General features: G+C 34.2%; 2 protein-coding genes across 4 annotated transcripts in view; one reads left to right on the top strand and one right to left on the bottom strand.

The window, feature by feature from the left end:
* The window catches only part of ARL13B (ADP ribosylation factor like GTPase 13B), a 63,067-nt gene that overhangs the window by 18,738 nt on the left and 20,352 nt on the right, over window positions 1-23,977 (bottom strand). For all 3 annotated transcript variants that reach the window (XM_014563110.2, XM_006189300.3, XM_032477708.1), the window contains one exon: window positions 21,415-21,664. In XM_014563110.2, coding sequence (XP_014418596.2) covers window positions 21,415-21,664 — 250 coding nt within the window. The remainder of the gene's footprint in view (window positions 1-21,414; window positions 21,665-23,977) is intronic.
* STX19 (syntaxin 19) lies at window positions 2,661-15,244 on the top strand. The gene is given in 3 exon segments (XM_014563112.2): window positions 2,661-2,713; window positions 13,913-14,271; window positions 14,274-15,244. Coding segments are annotated over 2 exon segments (882 nt in total). The 5' UTR covers window positions 2,661-2,713; window positions 13,913-13,925; the 3' UTR covers window positions 14,810-15,244.

Genomic DNA, 23,977 nt, shown 5'->3' with positions numbered 1-23,977 from the left:
CCCTCCCCCCAACTCATGCAGCACTGCCACCACTTCTTTTTCTCCCATGGCATCTATTTGTAAAACAAAGCAAGTCATTTTTCTATAGAATTTCCCGAGTTTAGGATTTGGCCGATATCTTCCTTATGAGGTCATTTAACATTACATGCTCTGTATTTCCTACATCTAGTAGTTAAACATACAGGCTGGATGACTTTCAAGCAGAAATCTCTCGGCAAGTGTATTTCATAGATGGTACTAGTGCTTTGGAGGCAATACAACATCTGGTTGTACCACTTTCAGAGATGGTTAAATGGATCAGTGAATTCAGGCTGGAATCAGCCTGATTTGTCCAAAATAAAGTTCCCCATTAACCTTTCACCTAATGGTTTTAGCAACAATTGATGACCTCTGTTTAACTGCATTTTTATGTGAGAGATTGTAAGACCATGACTCATCTAGTTGTTTATTCCTTCTGCATTTACTAGCTGGATTTTTGCTAAAAAGCTTTTATCAATTACATGGTGACTCATTTAAATATAACTCAGAGAAAAGTCAAGATAATTATTTGGTCCTTTGCCTTCATTTCCTAATCTTCATAATAATGAACTGGTGTCCTATCAACCTCCAAAGGGAATCAAGTTGCTTTCTTTGGTTTGTGGAAGACATCATTATGAACTTATGGATTTTTAAAATATCTTTGATGTGTTTCAATTTATTGTAGTTACTGTTTTTTTGAGGCTCAAAGTTATGCATTTTTGGTCAGTGGGAGTCTCTTTTGTGTTGATGCCTGTGTTCTTTGGTACAATAGTCTTTGACAGCTTCTTTGTTCTTTTGAAAGAAACAATGGCTCAGACCTAGAATCACCTGTTTCCCCAAGGAGCCCTGGTTCCTTTCAGTAGGAACTGGTATTTTAAAGACCGCACTCTGGGGACATTTACTGCTATTGACTTGCCATTGCTTCTAAACCCTTTCAGTGGACAAAGCTGAAAAATATAGTTTTTAAGAAAGAAAAAATTAAATCATAAGCTTACATTGATTTTTCCATTTTCAATCAAATATTACCAAGTCTTCACTTAGCTCCCTAATTTTTATCTTTTTTCCTTATGCTGAAAACTATAGTTCCTAATGACATTGACATTAACTATTTGCTCATCCCACAACATATGAGCTTCGACATAACAAAACCAACATTATTGTTAAAAATAATAATACTAAATGCACAGTAAGATCTTTTTTGTGGTTATTCTTGTCTAAAAGTTATATCCCACAAGAGAATGTGGTCAAAATACTGGCTTAAAATTACCTGAAATAATTCTTTTCTCTGTCGTTATGACACCATCTAGATATATAGCTAGGTTTATTTGTTTCAAGCTGCTTTTGTTTTTTAAAGTTAGTTTTATTTTATATTTTAAGATTTAATTTTTAAACACTTGTATGGTTCTAAATTCAAACTATAAAAACAAAATGAAATTAAAAAAAGAACTATTTTCCATCTCTCTTTCCCTCTATTTTTTCTATTCTCCTATAGGTAACTATTTTCATTAGTTTTTAACTCATCCTCTCAGTATTTTCTTTTTTTTTTTTAATGATATAAACATGTATATGGGAGAAATGATATTTTAAAGGCCACAACTTGGGCACCACGGACATTCACTGCTATTGACTGGTTGGGGGTGTTTGTGTGTGTATATCTCTACCCTCCCTTTCTTCCTCAAAAGCTAGCACACTATACACCCTCTTGTGCATCGCCATGCTTTTTAACAGTAAATCCTAAAATTACTCTGAAGATGTATAAAGAAATCTTCTTTACTACTGTATTCTTTATTAAAGAGCAAAATGCTCATTATATGGATGTTTCATCATTTATTCAGCCACTGAAGGACTACACTGGAGTACTTCTGGGTTGTTTCCAATGTTTTGCTTCTACTAAGAGTGCTGTGAGGAATAAGTGTGTGAAGGTGTTCTTATCCTGGGAACAGACTCCAGGTGGTGGGACTGCTGAACTAAAGAATAACTATAAATGTTATTTTCATAGATATTATAGCAATGTCCCTCCTCTCACCCTCAAATCATAAGAACTCAGCCAGAGAAAAAGGGATGGTAAGAAAACTTAATAATGTGAGAGAATTTCACTCCTGATTTTTACTACAAATATTTCACTCTGGTAAAAATTAACTTTGAATTGTTTGTATTGATATAACAGTGTAACATGTAGTACTGCAAAATTTTGGTTTTTTTTTATTTTGAAAACTATGAAGGAAACTTATTCTAAAATAAAAATTAGCAGGCAGAGTAAAAATAAAGGTAATGTGGAAGGTTTAAAGACATGAGCTCTTTTCTGGCTGTTGCAGTTCTACAATTCGGTAATTTTATGAGTTAAGCCCTGAGGATTCCCTAAAATAGGGCAGAATTCAATCATTTTAAAGTAAATTGAATGAAAAACCTTTACCCAAGGTTCTTTCCATTCCTTTTTATTCCAAATTCCATACATTTAGCAAGTTTTCATACCTAAAGAATACAAAGTAAGCTTTGTTTAATTACAAACCTCCCTTTTGTGAGTAATGTATTTTATATATAATATAGGATTGGGATTACAGAGCCTGTCCCAAGTATTCCATTGTAGGCAGTTAAACAAAGACTTCCTGTTACCAACTAGCTCCAAAGAAAACAACCTTCCTTTTATCTAAAGAATAGGCTGCTAACAGGCAGAACCGGATTCTCCAGGTGTGAGGTAAGCAATTTGTTCTTCTCATTTGATATTAACAGCAAAAAGACAACTTTATCTCTAACTTACTTGACTTCATTATGTGGCTTTCAATTAAATTAACTAAATGAAAACCATACAGAAATTAGTCTGTGAACTAAAAGACAGAGACTTAAATAATTTGAATAAAACATTACGGATGATACTCAGGACTCCAACTGCGCAGGTGGAAAAGAAACAAAAGGAACAAGACAAAGGTAAAACCAGTCTTTTTTGTCCTTTTCAATATAAGCCATGCAGAGACTGAAATCTGTGACATTTAAAAAGAGCTCAACAGATAATTAAAGTTACTTGTTTTGCTCAGATTTGGATCAGGCTACAAGCAGCTGAACTGCTCATATATATACTATTACAGACGTGCTTAATGAGACTTGGCTTTAGAGTTCCTAGAGATAGACCACTAAAATAAAAATCAACTTTTTCTTTTAAGTTCCTTAAAAAAATAACTTCTCATTTTGGAAACACTAGAAAGTCAGATCCTATAAAAACTAACTTTAAATTCTTTCTTTTATAAACAGATTATATAAACTGGTCATACTGTGCTTGCTTTAGAGAACACTTTAACATTTAATTCTGAAAAGAAATTTATGCTCAATTTGACACATATATATATATAACCTTTCAAAATTTAAGATAATTTTCTAGAAGCCTTTGATTAATTTCTTCATTGCTGTTCCCCAGAATCTTTAAAATGGAAGGAAGTTAAAAAATAATCTTATTGTAAAAGGACTACTGTAAAATATCAAAGTACTCAAATTTTTAAATGTTTCAGCTAGTGTGCTGAAAGTACTTAAATTATCAAATCGAATATAATTATATTCGATTTGATAATTTAAAAAATTTAAGTCAGCATCATTTAAATGCAACATATATATAGGTCTGATACTTTCAAAACTAAGCAGTACATAGAGGCTTAACCAAAACATGTTTTATTTTTTATATTTCTTCAAAGTCATTTTATAACTGTTTGGTTAGATTTTAATACATAACCCATTTCAAATCAAAATAATAATTACTATTAATAAATGTTTTAAGGGTGGACTTGAAAGTTGGCTATGTAATACCTAGAACACATTATTTTTGTGGATACGCAGTTTGAAGTTTAATATAAAAATCATTTAATGTGTATATAGCTTACTTTAATCAGGTAAGTGAGAGTTCAAAATTACATGAGTCTTAATATTTAAACAAAAACAGTCCTACTGTTAACATTAAACAAGTTAACAATTAACTTATTTACACTAAATAAAAAGTAGAATTTAAAAAGCACAGAAAGGCTCAATTACAGAAAAAAGTCAGATAATTTAAACTTCAAAAGAAATTAAACAATTTGCAATAATTTTTTTAGTTTTTTTTTTCTTTTAAGTAGCCAAAGGTAAATATTCCAATAACAGGTGCTTTTACCTTGAGCTAGAGACATGTTGCAAGCTGCCTTCATACACAAAAGCCAAAGAATATTCCATTTTATGTTAAATAAAAACTGGTTACGTTTTTTGAAATATTTAAGCAATACGGTAACTATAAAAAGAATTTTCTTACTTCAAAAAAAATCTATAAATCTATGAAGTATCTATCCCAGGGCATATGTCTTAAAGTACTAGATAATTTTTATTCGTATTTCTGTCTCTGGAAATGTTCCCTGTCTGTCATAGAGTGAAGAACCTTTTATTTGAATCATAAAAGTTTACTTTTGTATTTCCCAGAACAAACTGTCAAACTTGATTACCATATTTAAAAATTAGTGTTCTAACTTTCTTTTTGCAAATATCACATTTAAGCTCAAAGATATAGTCAGTTATTGACAGTAGAATTCAAAACTGTATATCAAAGCAGTAAGTTAAACATGCTGAAAGATGACTCATATTTAGATAGAACCTTTCTGATAATAAGAAAATAAATTTAAGATACAGAAAAGATTGCATAAAACAATAGTTTCATCAATTTCACTTAGCTTAAGCAATTAAATGATTTCACAACTATGAGCTTAATACTCTATGCCTTTATGAACTGTGTCCCTTCCAACTTTTAAATTCTAATATGCTAACATATCTCACTTTACGTAGTATTATAATTTATGAAGATACAAGATTAAACAACTAAATTGAAAATATTTATACATGTAGTTATGGGTATGTAACTACTGGAAAATGTAATTTATGTATAGCATGTAAGTGTACCTGAATACCTACATTAAGTCAACTTCTGCACATATGAGTTTAAGGACTTGGGGAACATTCTGAATTATGTTAACTCTGTAAAGATAATCACCTATGACTTTCAGTGAAGATACAAAAATACAGAAATTTCTCCCTCTTGCTATAAATATAGAAGTGTTTGATATAATCTTAAGGGAAAAAAAAAGATAAATTTTAAAACTGTATCATTACACTTGAAATAAGAAAAATTTTCAGGTGCCAGAAATGAAGAGGGAACGCACTCATAGCCAAAATGGAGAGTAGGAATTACAGTTAACTCTATGGGCTGCTAGAAGCAAATACTCTGTCTTAGAGGCTGGAGTTTAGAGTTTGTTTATAATCAGGAACTAAAATTGGGTTTCCTAAATGAAGTAGTGAACCAGAAATACAGAGCACTACCTGTATACAGAAACAGGAAAATCTCTGCTAACTTGTCCAGGAGTACAGCAAGAAGTGAGGCTATTTCCTCAGGCTACAAAATCACTACAGAAAAATCAGGCCCATATGTACATATACTACTTGGGCTACAGAAATCACTAGAGAACGATTAGGCCCATAGAGTATCTGTATCTGACGGTTCCATATCCATGGATTCAACCACACTTAGAAGAAAAATATTCAGGAAAAAATCCAGGAAGTTGCAAAATGCAAACTTGAAATTGTCACGCATCAGCAGCTATTTACATATCATTCACATTTTATTTACAGCCATTCATATAGCACTGTATTAGGTATTGTAAGTAATCTAGAGATGATTTAAAGTACACTTTTAAAGTAAAAGTATACAGGAGGATGTATATAAGTTACATGCAAATATTGCACCATTTTATATAAGGGACCTAAGCATCTGTAGATTTTGATATCGGGGGGGGGGGCGGAACCGATTCCTCACAGACATGGAGGGACAACTGTATTTATACTACCTGAGCTGTGATGGGCAAGCTCCATGGGGCCCTAGTAGTGACAACCGCAAAAACAGGGTTAAGAACTTATCCGTAACCAGGACACTCACTGAAGACAAACTGAAGAGTTCACTAAACACACTTGCCCACCACCAAGGAAAACAACTGGTAGCTACAATAAACAAAGGAATTTATTTCTAAGAAATCAGAAATTACCTAATAATGTAAAAGGATCTTGAACATAAATATATTTTAAATGTTCAAAAGAAATAAATGAAGACAAAGAATCCATACACCAAGATGAACATAGTATAAACTTTACAGTCGATCTTAGTATTTTAAAGTTAAAAAAAATTTTTTTTTTATTTTTTGGTGGGAGGTAACTAGGCATGCATTCATTCATTTATTTATTTAATGGAGGTACTGGGATGAACCAGGACCTCATGCATGCTAAGCACACATTCTACCACTGAGCAATACCCTCCCCACTTACAGTTGATTTTATATAAACATCATTTACTATAATATGCATGCCATGATATATATAGCACTGTAAGGAAATCTGACTGGTTTTCCTTTACTATCACTAACATATAGAGATCTGTAGGGGAAAAAAAAAGATTCAGAATATTTATTTATTTTTTGCTAGTAAATTATTAAGATTAATAAATATAAAGTACATATCAATATATTTTGAAGTGTTCCTTAAAGTACCTTTTATTCAAATGTGAAAGTGTGGTACTCCTTCAGGAAACTGTTCTTCCAAGAACACAGAAACCCAGGATAGGACCACCTTTATAAGGATCAGAGTTAAACATCTTCATTTCCAAAATCACTGACAGTAAGTTACCTTCTCAAAAGCACTCGCAGAAGTATACTGTGCTACAATATAAATTTGAAATATTCTGTTTCTTAAAAAAAATTTATACTATGATGCTTCAGAAAAAGGCTTTTGATGGCACTGATCATTTATTTCTAATTAAAATGAAAAAGAGAAAGATCTACCTAGCCATAAAAATTTTAGAGGCGGTTGTTATAGGATTTGTTTCAAGCCATGCAACCAAAGACAAAGTTAGAGCAACTGAGTTCTTGAAAACTGTGAAATTTTAAAATTGTTAGCATTAGATAAGACTTAATTCTCATGAATAAAAAAATCAAAATTTGTTTTGTTTTGATACCCCCCCATTTCTCATCTGAGCCTCCAGTACTGTTACACTTTTCTTTTCTCCATATGAGAAACAAAAGTCAGCTTAAAAAAAAATTACTGCAACAAACATCACATTTGCTATACACGTTGTAGTTGTAAGAATTCATAGTAACAGGTTAGTACAAGAACAGGAAATAGAAATCTACGTACATAAATAGGAATGCAATATACCTTGCTTCCTATCTGTCTTATCTCAGCCTATGACTATAAGGTACAGCAGAAGAAAATACAAGAATCTCAATGATGCCAAGGATAGGATTCAAAATTTCTTAGAGATTTTCTGTGATACAGGTATATGAGATCAGAACTAATTCTTTTTCTTCTTCTAAACTGTAAAGTGCTTAATTAGGCCTGATTAAAGATCCTAATACAACTGCTACTATAGTTATTTTAGATCTGATATGTTGTGTATATTACCTCCCGCAAAAACTTTTTTCTTTTAAACACAGTATATTAACAATATAATACAATAATTGATAACAGATCAACTTCATTTGTTGAAAGTGATCTTCATAGTGAAAAGCCACAGACCTGCAATCAAGTAGACTTACATCTGAATGTAGGCTCTGCCACTTTTTAGTTGTGTAAAATTGTATTCCCTTAGAATTTTGAAAATTTTACTTTGTTTTCTTCTAACTTCCTCTGTTCTCCTTGAGAAATCTGCCATCTGATTCCTGATACTTTTTATAAGAAAGAAAGAGAGACAGAAAAGAAAAAAGAAAAGAAAAACAAGAAAAGAAAAGAAAAAGCTACGGCTATATCAAAAGCAACATGACATTTTAAACACTTTGTGGAGGAATTTATTTTCAGCATCAATATGGTAATACCAAAGAGAGCATATAGATAAGAAAGTGATAAACACTAAATCAAACAAAGAACAGTATGGAATTATTCAAGATAAATCACTAAGCTAACTGACTTTAGTAATTACCTCCCTCTACAGTGGAAAGATTAGTCTTAGTTATTAGAGGCAGATAATAAATCATGGGTGGTAATTCTGCTTTCTCAAAGTTGTCACATGAGAAAGCTTCTACAATCACTTCCCAATGTTTTTAGGTGTCCTTAAAAATCTGCACCAGCATAATCATCAAATATTTATAAAATACTGAATATAAGGGCACATAGATGCTCCCAGCTTTACATAACATACACATTCTAAGAAATTTACACTATACATCTTACAATGAAAAAAGCACTGGTCTAGCAGCTGGGAACCTTGCATTGTTATACCAGTACTACCACTAACAAGATCTAGGTAAAACATTTAATTTCTCCGATTTTCAATTTCCTCATAAGAAAAATGAGAAATTGATTAATTAACTTCAAAGGATTCTTTTCAGAATAAAATTACAATATTCAATGGATGTGGATGAAACCAGGTTCACCTCTCCTTTGGAGAACAGGTGAGGACAGCACATCATGGTCACCTTCCCTCAGCTGGTAGAGGAGTTGCAGAACAAAGCAACACGCATCTTTTCAGGGCTAGCGCATTTCAATGTCTAGGAGATGGTGCTTCCAACTGCCCTACAACCTACACATTCAGAAAGGTGGATCTTAGGGCCTTAGTGACCAAGACTGGGAACCAAAGCCTCTTCTAATCCAACATGGACACGAAATTTGAGTGAGAAATATATCTTTGTGGTTGTAATCCACCAAGATTTGGTGACTAGGTATTACTGTGGGATAATCAAGTGTATCTTGACTGGTAAAATGGGACCAGGCAGAACTTCTCATAAACTGAATATCTGAAACTCAGAAAAAATTCCAACCTAAGTTAGTTTATAAAGCTAAAAGTCTTTACAATTTATCACTTAAAATTGGAATTTTTATATTAATGATATTAGGTTAATTACAATTTACTGTAATTAATTATAAATAATAGATGAAAGTATATATACTTACAAATTAATTTGTTTACTATAGTTTAAAAGGTGGGAAAAATATAAAAAGTGAGAATATCAAACTTTCTGCACATTTAATTGGTTGCTCTAGTACTGAAATCTTTCTCAGTTAAAATCACTTTGCCTTCATTTTAACAAAAGACTTAAAAAATAATATGCTCACATACTATTATATTTACTTTCTCTATTTTGCTTAATTACTACTTGTAAGGGCAAAGGCCAAAAATTAGATTCCTAGAAGATATGCCTAACATATAGGTCAATAATAACTAAGTGTTTTATATTGATCTTTTCCTAACACCCAAATTCTACAGTCCTATCTATATTGTTGCCTTCTTAAATTCTTCCTTGACACATCTTCCTTTCACAAATTTTCCAGGTTTAATATTATAACTTATTATTTTTTCCCACAGATCCCAGTATAACACTATATTTGGTCAGTTTTATTCCCACGGTAGAAAAATTTATTCCTTGCAAGTAAGGTAGAATTCAGACAACGGAAAGGTGGGGAGACAGAGGGAATGAAATCCCTTCTTAGGAATATTTTATTTGCATAAATTGTACAGACTGAAACTTTTTTTTTTACTTTTAATAGAGCAAATTAGTGGTAAAATAAAGAACTGTGAGTTATTTGAATTAAATATTTAAATAATCTAAAATAAACAGCAGAAAATTAAGACCATTACAGACGACAAAAACTTGCTCTTAAATGTTTCCAATCAGGACTTAAAATGCTCAGCAAAACAGGTACACAGCAAATGTTTCTGAATAAACTGTTAATAGCAATTAAAGCCTTTTTTCATCAAAAACAGATTTCAAGGTCTTATCCCCTGGCTTCTTTCCCTAAACACTCCACTTACCTAACTGCCACTTCTCAGAACTTATCCGAGGTGATCTTTATAGAGCATCTGACGCCATTGAAAAAGGCTTTATAGCATAGCAGAGTGAGTCCTTCAAACCAGACTGCCTGAATTTGAATCCTAACTCTACCACCAGCTGACATCTTGGTTTAAGTTACTTAAGCTCAGGTCTTAATGTCATTATCTGTAAAACAGAGACCATGGTAATACTAATTCAGAGTTCTTAAAAGAATATAAAACACACCTAGAACAGTGCCTGGTACATATTAAGAACTTAAGAAAACATAAGGTACGAAGAGCTCAATATCAGAACTTGAATAAATATGAGACTTGTCAAGGTGCTGGGAATACCAGCATGAATAAAGATCCTTGCCTTCATGGAGCTTATATTTGGGGGAGATAGCAGACAATAAAGGAAGATAAATAAGTAAAATACAGTGAAAAGTGCTAGGAAAAAAAGGCTGGAAAGGGTGGTTACTGAGAGTGCCATTTAGTAAAATGTAAAGGAGTTGGTGGAATAAAACAGCACTACATGGGGAAGAGCATTCCAGAGGAAACAGCAAGTACCAATGTCCTGAGGCAGAATTCTGCCTGGTTTGTGTGAGAACAGCAAGGAGCACAGTGTGGCTGAAGCAGAGGAAGAGTGAGGAGTTGTAGGAGGTGCTGTCAGAGAAGCAAAAGGAGGAGTAGAGAAGTCACGTAGGACCTTGCAGGCTCTGGCTTGTCCTCTGAGAGATCACGCTAAAGGAGGGCTTTAGGCACAGGAATGACATGATCTGACTTACATTCTAACTCTGGTTTCTGTGTTAAGACAAGACCAAAAAACAAACAAACAAACAAACCAAAAACAGCAAAGGAGAAGGGGATCTAATAGAAGAAATAAGGAGACCATGTAGCAGACTACTGCCATAATGCAGGTGAGAAATGATGGTGACTTGACCCAGGAAGGTGGTTCCTGATGTACCCTGAAAAGGGGATTGACAAGATTTGCTATTAGTTTGAATATAAAGTGGAAGTGGGGTGGGGAAGCAAAACAGAATAGTCAAGAATGACTCCAAAGTTTTTGGTCTGGTGACTTGGAAGAAGACTAGAAGAGATTGGAAGAGGTGCAGTTTACTGAGATGGAGCAGCAGTTTGGGAGTTGGAAGATCAGGAGCTTATTTCAGACACAGACATTCAAATGGAGCTGTTGAGTAGGTAGGGGTTATGAGAGCAGTCTAGACTTGAGATACAACTTTGTATCTTAATGCCGTGAGACTAGAAAATAACGGTGGATAGAAAGAGGACCGTGTGTGGAAGCATTCCCGTATTCAGAGGCAGGAAAGATGAGAAGAAACCAGGGCAGAGAAAATGATGAAGGAAGAGCCAAAGAGGCAACAGGAAAGCCAGGAGAAACACTTGAAAGCCTCTCAAGAAGTAATGGTGGTTAAGTGCTGCTGATGGGTTAAAATCACCAGTCCTATTGCTTCTACCTCCAAAATACATCCCCAGTGTTTCCCATTTATTCCATCTAATTTCATCATCCAAGTTTCTCCTGGATGTCATCAGAAAACCATTCACCGTACAGTGATCTTTTAAAAATGTAAATCTTATGTCAACATCCTATTTATTCTTTGTCATCCACTATCTAGAATAAAATCTGAATTCCTTACTTTGACCCACAAAGCCCTTTGTGATCTGACTCCTGCCTACCATCCTGACTTCATTCCTCCAATGTTACTGTTTATATTCATTTCTATCTACACAGGTATTTGTTTTGCTCTTAAAACATATCGGTCCCAATTACTGCCCTGGCACCCAATCTCCAATACTCTGGACACATTCTTTACTTTCCCAACAATTAGGTCTTAGAGCTCAAACAGCTCCTTAGAGAGGCCTTGCCTAATTGATCTATCAAGATCTAAAATTACCTCATTTATCTGTTTAATTGTATATTGTCCATCTCCTCTCAGATAGTAATTACTCAAGGACAGCTTTTATTGAATATATACTACAGCATTTGAAACTTTGCATATAGTCAGCTTTAAAACTTATCTGACAAAATGCTAGTTATTTAAAACAAAAGGAATATTATCAGGACATTGGTTTAACTTTTTATGTAATGCAGGCATCATTTCTACAACATCTCTGACTTGGTCACATTCAAGAAAATCTTGAACATCTCTGGTGATGGCAAGGTTTTTATCTCATAAAGCAGTTCATTCCATCTTCAGACAGCTCTCCTTGTGTGAGAAGTCTTCTTTATACTAAAACAAACCTTTCTCCACATAATTTCCACCCACTGCCCTTTGGAGTTACGCCATGGTAAGTCTAATTCTTCTTATGTACACAGAACTACACATTTTAGAAAACAGTTTTAGATATTCCCTACAACTTCTTTTTCCAGAACAAATACTTCCATTTCTTTTGACAATTCTCCATACATTATGGTCTTCCAGTCTTATCCTTTCCATAACAGTTTGGAAATTTCCAATTTATGAATTTTCATCTCAAAATATACTCAGAACTTAACAAAGACCCTCTCCCATTTGCTTTAACTAGCATAGAGTTAGTGGAACAAATATCTTTCTTAGTCAATCTAGACAACACACTATTATTCATGAAAGCATAATAAGTATGAAAGTATAATAACTATTCTGATAGTTCTGATAGAAAACTCAAAACTAACTAAAAGCTCCAGTGGTTTTCATAAGCACTGCTATGAACTCAAAGGCCTTCCATTTTATAGATGTAAAGGTGTTTTCTAAACAACTAGGTGCAATATTTCACATCTATGTAGTTAAACATATGTTTATTTCATGTTATTTCATAGTGGTCTATGCTATTTTAATCTCTGAATCCCAACTCTGTACTTCAACATACTAAAGATCTACCCAAATTCCGTGCCATCAACATGTCTGATAAGTATGCCTTCTATGACATCCAAATCACTGATAAAAATATTTGCATAAACACATCAACAGCGAGTCCCACAGCATAACAGCCTAACGTTAGAGACTCTATTCTCTAGTTGATACTGAGATTACATGTGATTCAGTGAGTTACTTGTAACTCCCTAACAGCTTCTTCTTATCCACAAAAATATCATGAAAGGCATTATAAATGCCTTTTTCTAAAGTCAAGATGAGCTGTGAAGGTAAAGTATTTTATTAACAAGGGTTGCTTTTTGGTTTTTTTGTTCACTTCATTTTATATATATATATATATATTATATATATATGCATATCATTATATATGTATATGTATATCACTATGTACAAATTATGCACATCAGTTTGAATCCATGAATAACTACCAACATAGGATATAAGTGTCAATATTATCAGTGACCCCAAAATAAGATTTTATATAAATACATTCTCTTGTTTGTAAAAGTATCACTTACTATGAATTGATACAAATTTTTCTCTAAGGCAGTCTGGATAGCTTTGCAAAGGAATGTTAAGATTGAGAAATCAGCATAATCAAACCAAGAATATGTTTCTACATGTATGCAATGGGTAAGACAACAAAAGCTATGTCAAATAATGTGTAATTAATTTGGAAGCCTGAGAAATTTTAAGATAAATTCAACCTTATCTATATTGCTTAAAGCTCTCATATGGAATCCTCCCCGTTACTATACTGAATTACGCATATTTAGCAAAATGAGTATGTTTTTAACATTATATAGACCAAATTAACTGGGACACATTTGGACTGGCCTTTTAATCCTAAAAAGATATGATGAAATCTTCTACTTTAAGATATATATTCCTATATCAAGAAAAATCTATTATGTAGCAGTATTATGACACTGAAGAACTTATTTTGGGGCAATTACACCTCTGTCACTGCTTACTCAGCTACTTTACTCACCTGAATGGGACTCACAGAAGCCCCATATTATGCAAAGTAAATTACAAAATATTTTACATTACTTTTCCCATTTCAGTGATCGTTATGAGGAAATTCTTATTAATTTTTCTAATTTTTTAACACCTTTTCAGAAAACTAGGAGGATTTTTTTCTGAGACATAGACATAGCCATGTGAAGCCAATTGTTACTAGGGGAAAATACCAAACTTTTCTTTGTTCAACAAAATCATTTTTGCTTCTTAGGAGGAAAGAAAAGATGAAAGACCGACTTCAAGAACTAAAGCAACGAACAAAGGAAATTGAGCTCTCTAGAGACAAGGATGTGTCAACTACAGAAGCAGAGGAACAGGGGATGTTTCTGCAGCAAGCTGTTATTTATGAAAGAGAGCCTGTAACTGAGAGACACCTACATGAGATCCAAAAACTACAGGAGAGTATTAACAATTTGACAAATGATATTCAAAACTTTGGGCAGCAACAGAAAAGTCTGTTGGCTTCAATGAGAAGGTTTAGTCTACTTAAGAGAGAGTCTAGCATTACAAAAGAGATAAAAATCCAAGCAGAACACATTAATAGAGGTTTGGATAATTTAGTAAAAGAAGTTAAAAGTCAGAGGATGAAAATGGTCCATCCTCAGTGGTCACAAGGATACTTAAATCTCAGCATGCTGCAATGTTCCGCCATTTTCAGCAAATCATGTTCATATACAACGACACAATAGCAGCAAAGCAAGAGAAGTGCAGGACATTTATTTTCCGTCAGCTGGAAGTTGCTGGGAAAGAAGTGCCTGAAGGAGAAGTAAATGATATGCTCCATCAAGGAAAATGGGAAGTTTTTAATGAAAGTTTACTTACAGAAATCAGTATCACTAAAGCACAACTCTCAGAAATAGAACAGAGACACAAAGAACTTGTTAATTTGGAGAACCAAATAAAGGATTTAAGAGACCTTTTCATTCAGATATCTCTTCTAGTAGAGGAACAGGGAGAAAGCATCAACAATATTGAAATGATAGTGAACGGCACGAAAGAATATGTTAATACTACCAAAGAAAAATTTGGACTAGCTGTAAAATACAAAAAAAGAAATCCTTGCAGGGTATTGTGTTGTTGGTGTTGTCCATGCTGTGGCTTAAAATAAAGAAGCTATTTAGAAATTTTTCCAATTTTAGAGTAAAAGATGTGCCATATTTTAGTGTCTTGTATCGTTTTTCTTCATTTCATAGAGCCATTCACATACTTTCATCACTGTCAATTATAATTTTCCCTTTTGCCCTTTCCCACTCTAATTACAGAAACTTCTAAGCTAGTAACATAAAACAAGTCTTCATTGATTACACTAAAAATACTGTATTAGCTTAAATTCATGGGTTAACTATTGAAAATGAGATGAATGATCTTTAGTTTCTAGACAGGTATCAAGCTCTATTACATATTTTTGTAACTTCCAAAGCATTAACAAGATGAATGTCACTAAATGACAACTACTTAAACCATCCTTTTGGCTCACTTAAGAGTATTTTGGTAGTTAAGAATTGTATAAAACAAGGCATCAAAGGGTGCTATATTAAAGCAAAATCAAACTAGAAGCTATATCAAATCTTTATGTTCAGATAGGTAAAGCAAACCCTGGGAAAACGCAACTATGTACTTAAAGAAGAGGCTAGTTGGTAATGGGGAGCTGAATCTAGTTTAAGACCTGAAAAGCTAAGTGAACGCACTGTTTTCCTGAACTTGGGTCCATATAAGCACACTGTACTACAGATCAAGAAGGTTGGCAAATAAAGTAAAAAATAAAGGCAACTGTATTCTCAAAAGTTTCTCCACCACTTTATTGTGAAGCCAGGCACTATACTGTGGGCTAGGGATACCACTTGAACTTACATGGGGAGAGAGTTTTGGAACTAACACTCTAGTGGAGAAAACAAGTAACAACAAATAGCAGTATTAGACAATGTTAAGTTCTTGACAGAGATTTAAAATAAGGGTGGTAAGACAGATTGTCTGAGTGGCTTCTAGGTCTCTTTGAAAGGTAGTATTAAGTGAAGACCTGAATGATGAGGACGCACATTCCAGGCATATGAAACAAACAGTACAAAAGACCCTGAGGAGGGTATAACTGACTCCGTTCAAGGAAGAATGAGCAGCACAGCTGTATCACAGTGGGAAGAGGTGAGATTAAGAAAGGCCAGCAGGCGCTAGATTTAAGGCTTTGTAAGTCTGAAGTTAACAGCAAGTATAACCATTGCAAAGCCCTCAGACTATTTTTGACCTAGGAATAATATTATGTAATTTATACTTGAGAAAAACCATCCTGTCTACTGTATGGAAAATGGGTTAGAATGGATTTGGGGCAGGTGAGTAGAGGACAAGCATATAGGTATAGAAAAACAATTAGAAGACTAATGCAATGGCCCCAGTAAGAGATGATGGAGGCGTGGGCTAGGATGGGAGTGGAGATGGTGATGGTGGTAGCAGCAGTATTAATACTCAAGACTAATAAAATACATACTTGCTATGTCCCAGCATTGTTCTAATAATTTCACAATTTTACCAACAAGAACACTGAAGTACAGCAAGGTTAAGTAACTGACTCAGGCCACAGAAACTATACAGAGAACTGGGATGTGAACCTAGGCAATCTGATCCTATAACTAAACTACTATACACCATGTAGTGACTATAGAAAAAAAATTAGACTAAAATGTGAAAGATTTTAGAGGTAGAAACTATAGGACATTGACTGGATTATGATACTATTCACAGAGTTGGGAAAAGACAGAGATGAAGGTTTCAAAATTGGGGGTAAGAAGGAAATCAAGAAATTCTATTTTGGTCAAGAGAATCTGAGATGACTATAAAATGTCCAAGTGGAGGATTTCAAGATATTATCTATATCAGTAGGAACTCCTGGGAAATGTCAAAGCTAGAAGTGCAGATTCGGGTCATCTGAGTAAATAAACAGTATTTAAGGTCATGTGACTTTAGGATGAAGATAACCTGAAAAGTATAGAGATGTAAAAAACTGGAAGACCAAAAAACAGCCTAGGGTATTTAAAAATTGAGGCTTAAAGCAGAAGAGGAGTTAATAAAGGAGACTGAGAAGGAACCATCAATGAAGTAGGAGGAAAACCAAGAAAGTACACCGTAATGCATGTGATGCATATGTAAGAGTGCTTAAAGGAAAATAAAGTGGAGGAAATAGCCAAGTTTAGGTAAAATAAGAACAGCAGTGACAATGATTTGGCAACATGGAGATACGTTATTGACTCCAGCAAGAGCAGTGTCTAGGAATTGTAGGGACGAAAGCACAAATAGCGTATGCTGAGGAAAGACTGTGACATAAGTAAGCACAGCGTCTGCTACAGACAGTGCTGTCCAGAATTTTGAACAGAATACTGTAAAAACGAGTCAACAGGTGGAGAAGGATGTAGGATTCCACAATACTTAGAGAAATACAAGGGCACGTTCTGATGACAAGAATGGTCCAGGAAAACTCTTCATGTAAGAAGGGGAAGGGACAATATACAATAGTAGAAAGGGGTAGGACTGGACTGAAAATGGAGAAGCTGACCTTGGATAGAAGCAGAAACACTTCTCCCATAGTAGAGGAGGGAAGGCAAGGTTAGGAATAAAAGCAGACAACTGAACAAATTTGGTGGTGGGAAAACGAGAGAGAATTCTTATGTGACAGTTTTTATTTCCTTAGAGAACTATGAGGCAAAACTATTTACTGAAAGCACAGTGGGATTAAGGAAAAACAGGAATATGAAAACATGTGTGTATATATATGTGTGTGTATATGTATATATATGTAATTTTTTGACTTAGTTCTTTACCACTATGTGGTATATTCTATGGTGTACATGTACCCTAGTTTATTTAACTGGTCCTTTTTGTTTTACACTTAAATTTTCTCTAGTCTTTTGTTTTTATAGACGGTACTATGATGACTAACCATGTACATGTGTCACTTTGAATGTGTGAAAGCACACTGCTGGATTTGCTGCATTAAAGGTAAGTGAATTTGTAATTTTGAAAGAAATACACATATACATATATATACATCTCCTAACACTATAAAGTAATTTTTAATTTATAAAATATAAAGACATTGGAGAGTTTTCTACTGTGTCAATTATCACACATTAATGTGGAAAAAGATGTTTCCCATATGTCAGCCTTAAATGTTTAAGGAACATTATTAAAAAAGATGAATTTTAAACCATTATAATAATCAGGTGATGACAGACATACTTCTTCCGTCCCTTCTAAAGCTGTGCTATATTCTTTTATGTAGTGCCTTGATGATACTTGTTTATAATTGCTCTTAAATTATTTATCTTGAAAACTGAGAATATTAAGTTCTATTTAATATTCATTAGCATAATTATATCCAGATGGATTTGTAAGGCAGTAATTTTCTAGTAGCATTTATATTTGAACATACTGCTTTCAAAGCAAGACAAGCATAGAAAGATTCATAGTAAAAATATCGTGTTGATTAGGTAGTAAATACTACAGAATTGAAAAACAGAACTTCCAAGCTAACAAAACAGAGAAGCCTAGTGATGTTCTATGATTCTGACCTTTCAAGAGAATCTTCAGAGCTGTGACATAAAGTGAAATTTGGCTGAAGCTTCATCTGCAATGACACATGCTGTCAGACTGGTGTGCAGAATCAAGTCAGGCAGAGCTAGATAGTGTTCAGGACCTGCTATTGTGGTTCTCTACTTGCTTCCCATAGCATGAATGGATCCTGCTCTTCCAAAGACAAGATAGTAATTTCTTCAGGTTTATCTCCTTCTATTGAATGACTGAATCTTCTCAGAGGTCTGCTCTTCTGTTTGCTCATTATTAGAGGGTGGGAAGAGAAAATTAGGTGTTGAAGAGAGTTCTTTGAGGCTTTGTGGTCCTAAATCAACTAGCTTAGGCTCAGGCAAGGGGTGAGCAGAAGAAATTAGATACTATAATTGAATTTTGCAGACGAGCAGTCCAGATATCCGTGGGCAGGAAGGAAGCAGCTCTGTGCAGCAGGGAGCACTGCAGCCTGCCCCCTACTTCAGGTGCCCACCCCCTACTTCTCCACATCCACCAGCCCTAGCACGGAGCTTGGTCAGGTTCTACTGGAGGGAGGCCCTTCCCACTTACTATCCAATGGACTTTTCAGTGTTATACCTATTCTGTGCTAGGGTTATATCCATTAAACCACCATTTCCTATCTTTGTGGAGCTATGAAGGCAACCTGAAAGACTCTGAGCAGAGGAAAAGTAAAATGATCAAATTTGTATTTTAAAAAGAGCTCTCATATTCTTTATATACTCCCGCATTGTTCACTTGTTAAAGCATGTACCAATTTTATAATTTGAAAAATATCAAGTAAAGAAAAGGGCTCTCGTTAGCAATGCAGAAGAGAACTTAAAGAATAGGCAAGACTGCTAGCTAACAGCAGGGAGGCTGGTTAGGGGAGAAGTGAAGGAAGGGCAAAAGGAGGTAACATCACAGGGAGAACAGGAGTAAAGGGACTCAAATGATATTGAGACAGTAACATCAATAAGACTAACTGTAGGTCACAGAGAAAAAAGGTAAACAGGAGAACTTCCAAATATGGGGCTTGAGCAGATATTTAAGAGGGAGTTATAAGCAGAAAAAGGGGTGGGATATAAAATTTTATATATTATATGAACACTGCATACGTTACATGTTTTATAAAAATAAGCACAGAAAATTCATCAAAATGTCACCAGTAGTTGGCTCTGCAAGATAAGTCAATCATTTTTAACCACTCTTTCCTATGTCTTCTAAATTACTAAGAATATGGACTTTTTGGTAAATTTTATATATTTTTGAAGCACATTCATCTTAAAAAGGAGTTTACCTTTATTGATAAAAATTCTACAGTTATAAAACTCCCTTGAGAAAAACTGGTCAAATGACACACCATTCTATATTTCATAAACATTATATGATCCATAATTAATTCTCATGTCTTTGTGAGATCTCACTGACTATGAAATTATAATGGTGAACAATCACCCTAATTGTGAGCTTTTTTTTCTCTATTCTGGAAGTTCAGGAAACAAAGAGGTGACAGAACTGAAAGCAGGTATCTTGCTGACAGTTACTTAATTATTCAGTAAACACTGTAGACACTTATGAATTGTATGCCTCTGCCTCGGGGCTTTTCCACATAATCTACACGACTGACTCTCACCTCCAGCATCATCTTCTCAATAAGACCTACAGTGATTAGCCTAATTCTAAGAGTAACATGCCCCTGTTGCCATCACTACCATGGGATTCCTGATCTTCTTTTAACTGCTTTGTTTTCAATGTACTTATTATCACCTAAGGTACAACATAATTTATTTATTACATTTATTGTGTGTCTCACTCCCTAGAGCTCCTGAGGTCATACATGAAGTTTTATTGTTTATGTTCTTGAATGGATCCCTATCAGCAGAACAATGCCTGGCTCAGAGTGGACGCTCAATAAATATTTCCTGAATTAGCACATGTGTGAATGAATACATGCATGCATGAATAAAGAATAAATTAAATAAATGACTACTGGGTTAAAAAAAAAAGCACAGTTATTTTACAAATGAACATCAGTCATTAATACCTTTTACTTTAGAAGTCACTGGTTCTCTGCTTAAATATTTGTAGAGACTAATTTAGCCTATGGGATTCAACAAAGTTTACTCTTTGTGTACATGTCTCTTAAAGTTTCTTTCAGATTCTTTAAGGTGAAAGTTAGTTTTATTTATATATATATATTATATGTATATATGTTATATATATATAACTTCCCTGATTAAATGTATAAAAATGAAACAGTATAAGCTTAACAATAAATGATGCAATAAAGTTTTACTTTTTGTAATCAGTGCTTCCAAACTGCTTCATTTTTAAATGTTCATTTATTACTGAGGACCACTGAGAAATTCTGCTTACAAGTTTTCATGTAACCACGTGACGGTTTGGGGTTTTTTTTTAAATCATTAGTAATGAATCACAAGAATGAGGGAAAAGGGACAAGAAGGCAAGAGCACTCATTCCACTTACTCCAATTTTAAGAGTAATTTTAACTATTTCACTTTACTACGTCTCAAAGTTATAGCACCATCTGCTGTTTACTATGCAGAAATGCTATGCAAGCAGGTAGTGCAAAAGTCCTTTATCACTTAGCTTTTTTTAAAAATGTTTAGGTGGCTAGACAAAATGATGCTAAGCATATGAATAAGCTGACAACGACATGGATCACATCTTCAGATTGGAAATACATAAGTAAAAACTGGGAAATCAATGTGGCATTAGAAGAATAAACCATCTGAATAACTTTCAAACAAGAATACTCTACAAGAAAAAAAGAACAAAGATGTAACAAGTAAGTTATTAAAAGAGGAAAATAAATTGAAAAACCTTGTAGAACCTTGTTAATAGACCATTTCAAAAATGCAAAATTTGATAAAAAGTAAATTATCAAATAAAACAACGAATTTATATTTGAAAACCCAGAAGATCTAATTATAAGGCTTCTTCATAATAAAGCCTCACCCTTAATCCCTATGGATAGCATCATAATAAGGTCTTGGTATATTAACAACTCCCAGTTAATTACATACATTTATTAAACTAGGGCATGACACTTTTAGCTTATTCAGTATTTTGCAACTTAAGTAAATTTCTTTATTGACTAATGCTGCTGCCTTTATGTTTACAATGACAACCAACATTACTTACACCAATATAGGCTTTCCCGATATCCTAGGATGTCTTAGCACTTCTGACATTGTCTCTTTTGTCTCTTCCATTCTCTCTTCATCACTGGAATCCACAACAAATATTACCCCATAGGACTCGGCATAGTAATTCTTCCAGATTCCCCGAATTCTTTTTCCACCTCCCAGGTCAAAGATGGTGACTTCAAACTTTCCTTGTCTAAGATCAATTTTGGAAAATCCAACAGTAGGAGCTACATCTTCAGGATACTCTGTTTCAAATGGTAGAAAAGAAAAAATCTTTAGATATTAAATTGATAATTTAACTTCAGAGCTTAAATGACATAAGTGTTATTTATCATACTTTAGTACTAAATAAAGTGTTTATTATTTGCTTATACAATAAGCATTACATCTAAGCACATTGGTTTGGGGGAAGAGCAGATACTATAAAATAAAAATATTCAACTAGAATTTATACTCCTCTCAGATAGGAATTTGTCTGTTTTTTTCTTTTTCTTGTTTGTTTTTATTGCTATAATCCCAGCTCCTAGAATAATGCCTATCATATAACAGCTACTTAATAATTATCTGTAGAATGAATAAACAAATGAACTCTTGCCTTTAAGGCTACTGACTCTCCAAGTTACGAACTACAAAAATTTCAACCCTTACACCACAGCCATTCCCAGGGACCATTACAACCACCGTGGAGTTATAATTGGAATAAAAAGACTTCTGAGGACAGCTTACAAATATAAAGAGTAGATTGTATAATTATTATTATTATATCATTATATTGAATAGAAAAATTATTAGTTAATTAAATAAGAGAAAAATTATTATTTTTCTACAGGAACATGTTTTGGATAATCTCATAAATTTATAGTTAAATATTCTTGGACTTCTGCATAAGACAGCACAAAGAAGAAAGTACAGGATGTATACGACTGTAACTGCCAAAGGGTGGTGATGACCATTAGAGATTAAAAAGATCACGTTCAAGACTTGAACCAGGGGCTGGGCCCTGGGCCTTAAAGTGAGGTAGGATTTAGACAGCCAGAAGAGTGATCTAAGTAACACAAATGGCAAAGGCAAGAAGTACAAACAAACTGAACACTGTACTTTACTTGGAGCAAGCCCTTAAGACTGAATGCAGACCTAAGAAGGTTCTGAAGATAGACAATTGGGAGCTACAGAAGGAATTTCGGCAGATCAATAATATAATCAAGGTGACTAAAGTAGTTCTTTATTAAGGTTCATTGCAAAAGTCTCTAGAATGGACTGAAAATGAGAGAGTGACAGCTACTTTTTGGAGAAGAATGAAAACAGAATAGAAGAGTGGCAAGAGAGAACTCATGAAATATTAATAGAACCTGGTGACCTAATGGTTACAGAGAAGAGTTCAAACTTCATGTCTGCCTCTTCCATTCTCTCTTCATCGCTGGCATCCACAATATCATTGTATTGAATTTTGTTTACAGCTGCATGGTCAATACAGTGACTACATGAGGCTTTTAAATTTTTTATCAATTAAACTTAAAATAAAAAATTCAGTTCCTCAGCTGTACTAGCTGCATTTCAAGTACAGAAAAGCCACATGTGGCAAGTGGCCCACCCTACTGGACAGAGCCAATACAGAACATGTCCATCACTGCAAATAGCTTTATTGAATGACACTAGTTTAGAGGGTCTTATTTCCACATTCAGCAAAACATTTGCTATTACATAGATAAATATGAAAGGCATTTGCTGCTAGGCTTAGGTACAATGAGAAACAGATTTGCAATGCACCACTCCCTTTCAGCAAGCACCTTAGGGCAATTTACATAGCTCCCTAAAAAGTTAACAGAGGTACACACAAGTCACATTTGTTTTATGCCTTCCTTACCTAGAAAGACAAAAAGGCAAGTTTAGAAGCAATATAAGCAGCCATATATTTCAAAAACAGAAATATACTAGATATTTAAAAATGTGGATCCAGGCGAGAACTGGTTTCCACCTTTAAAACAGGCAGCTATTTTTGAGTATGAGTTGAGAGATACCCCTGGGAAATTATCAGCAAAAATAAATCAATTATCATGAGGTAGGAACAAAAGAACTAACACATACAGAACACCTACTCAGAACCAGGCATTTCTTACGCATTAGAATGTAAAGATGAATAAAATAGGGTTGCTGACCTCAAGTGAAATACAGTGCAATACAGAGAAACAGAATACTAATGGGCATGGCACAAGAACCTGTATGTTCTATGAACAAGTCTGGAGAGGACAGTGTGAAGGTGTTACGGACTGCAGGTTATGTCCCCACCAAAACTCTTATGTTAAAACCCTAATCCCTAGTGTGATGGTATTTGAAGGTGGGACCTTGAGGTTATTAGGTTTAGGTGAGGTCGCATGGGTGGAGCCCCCATAATGTAATCAGTGCTCTTATAAGAAGGGACACCAGAGAGCTTGTTCCCACTCTCTTTCCCCCGCCTGAGGACACAAGTGAGAAAGAGGGCTGTCTGTAAACCAGGAAGAGAACCCTCACTAAGCACCAGACCGTACTGGCACCCTGATCTCAGACTTCCACCCTCCAGA

Source organism: Camelus ferus, chromosome 1 (assembly GCF_009834535.1).
Source record: "Camelus ferus isolate YT-003-E chromosome 1, BCGSAC_Cfer_1.0, whole genome shotgun sequence".
NCBI lineage: Eukaryota > Metazoa > Chordata > Mammalia > Artiodactyla > Camelidae > Camelus > Camelus ferus.
This window is presented reverse-complemented; position numbering and strand designations above follow the sequence as displayed.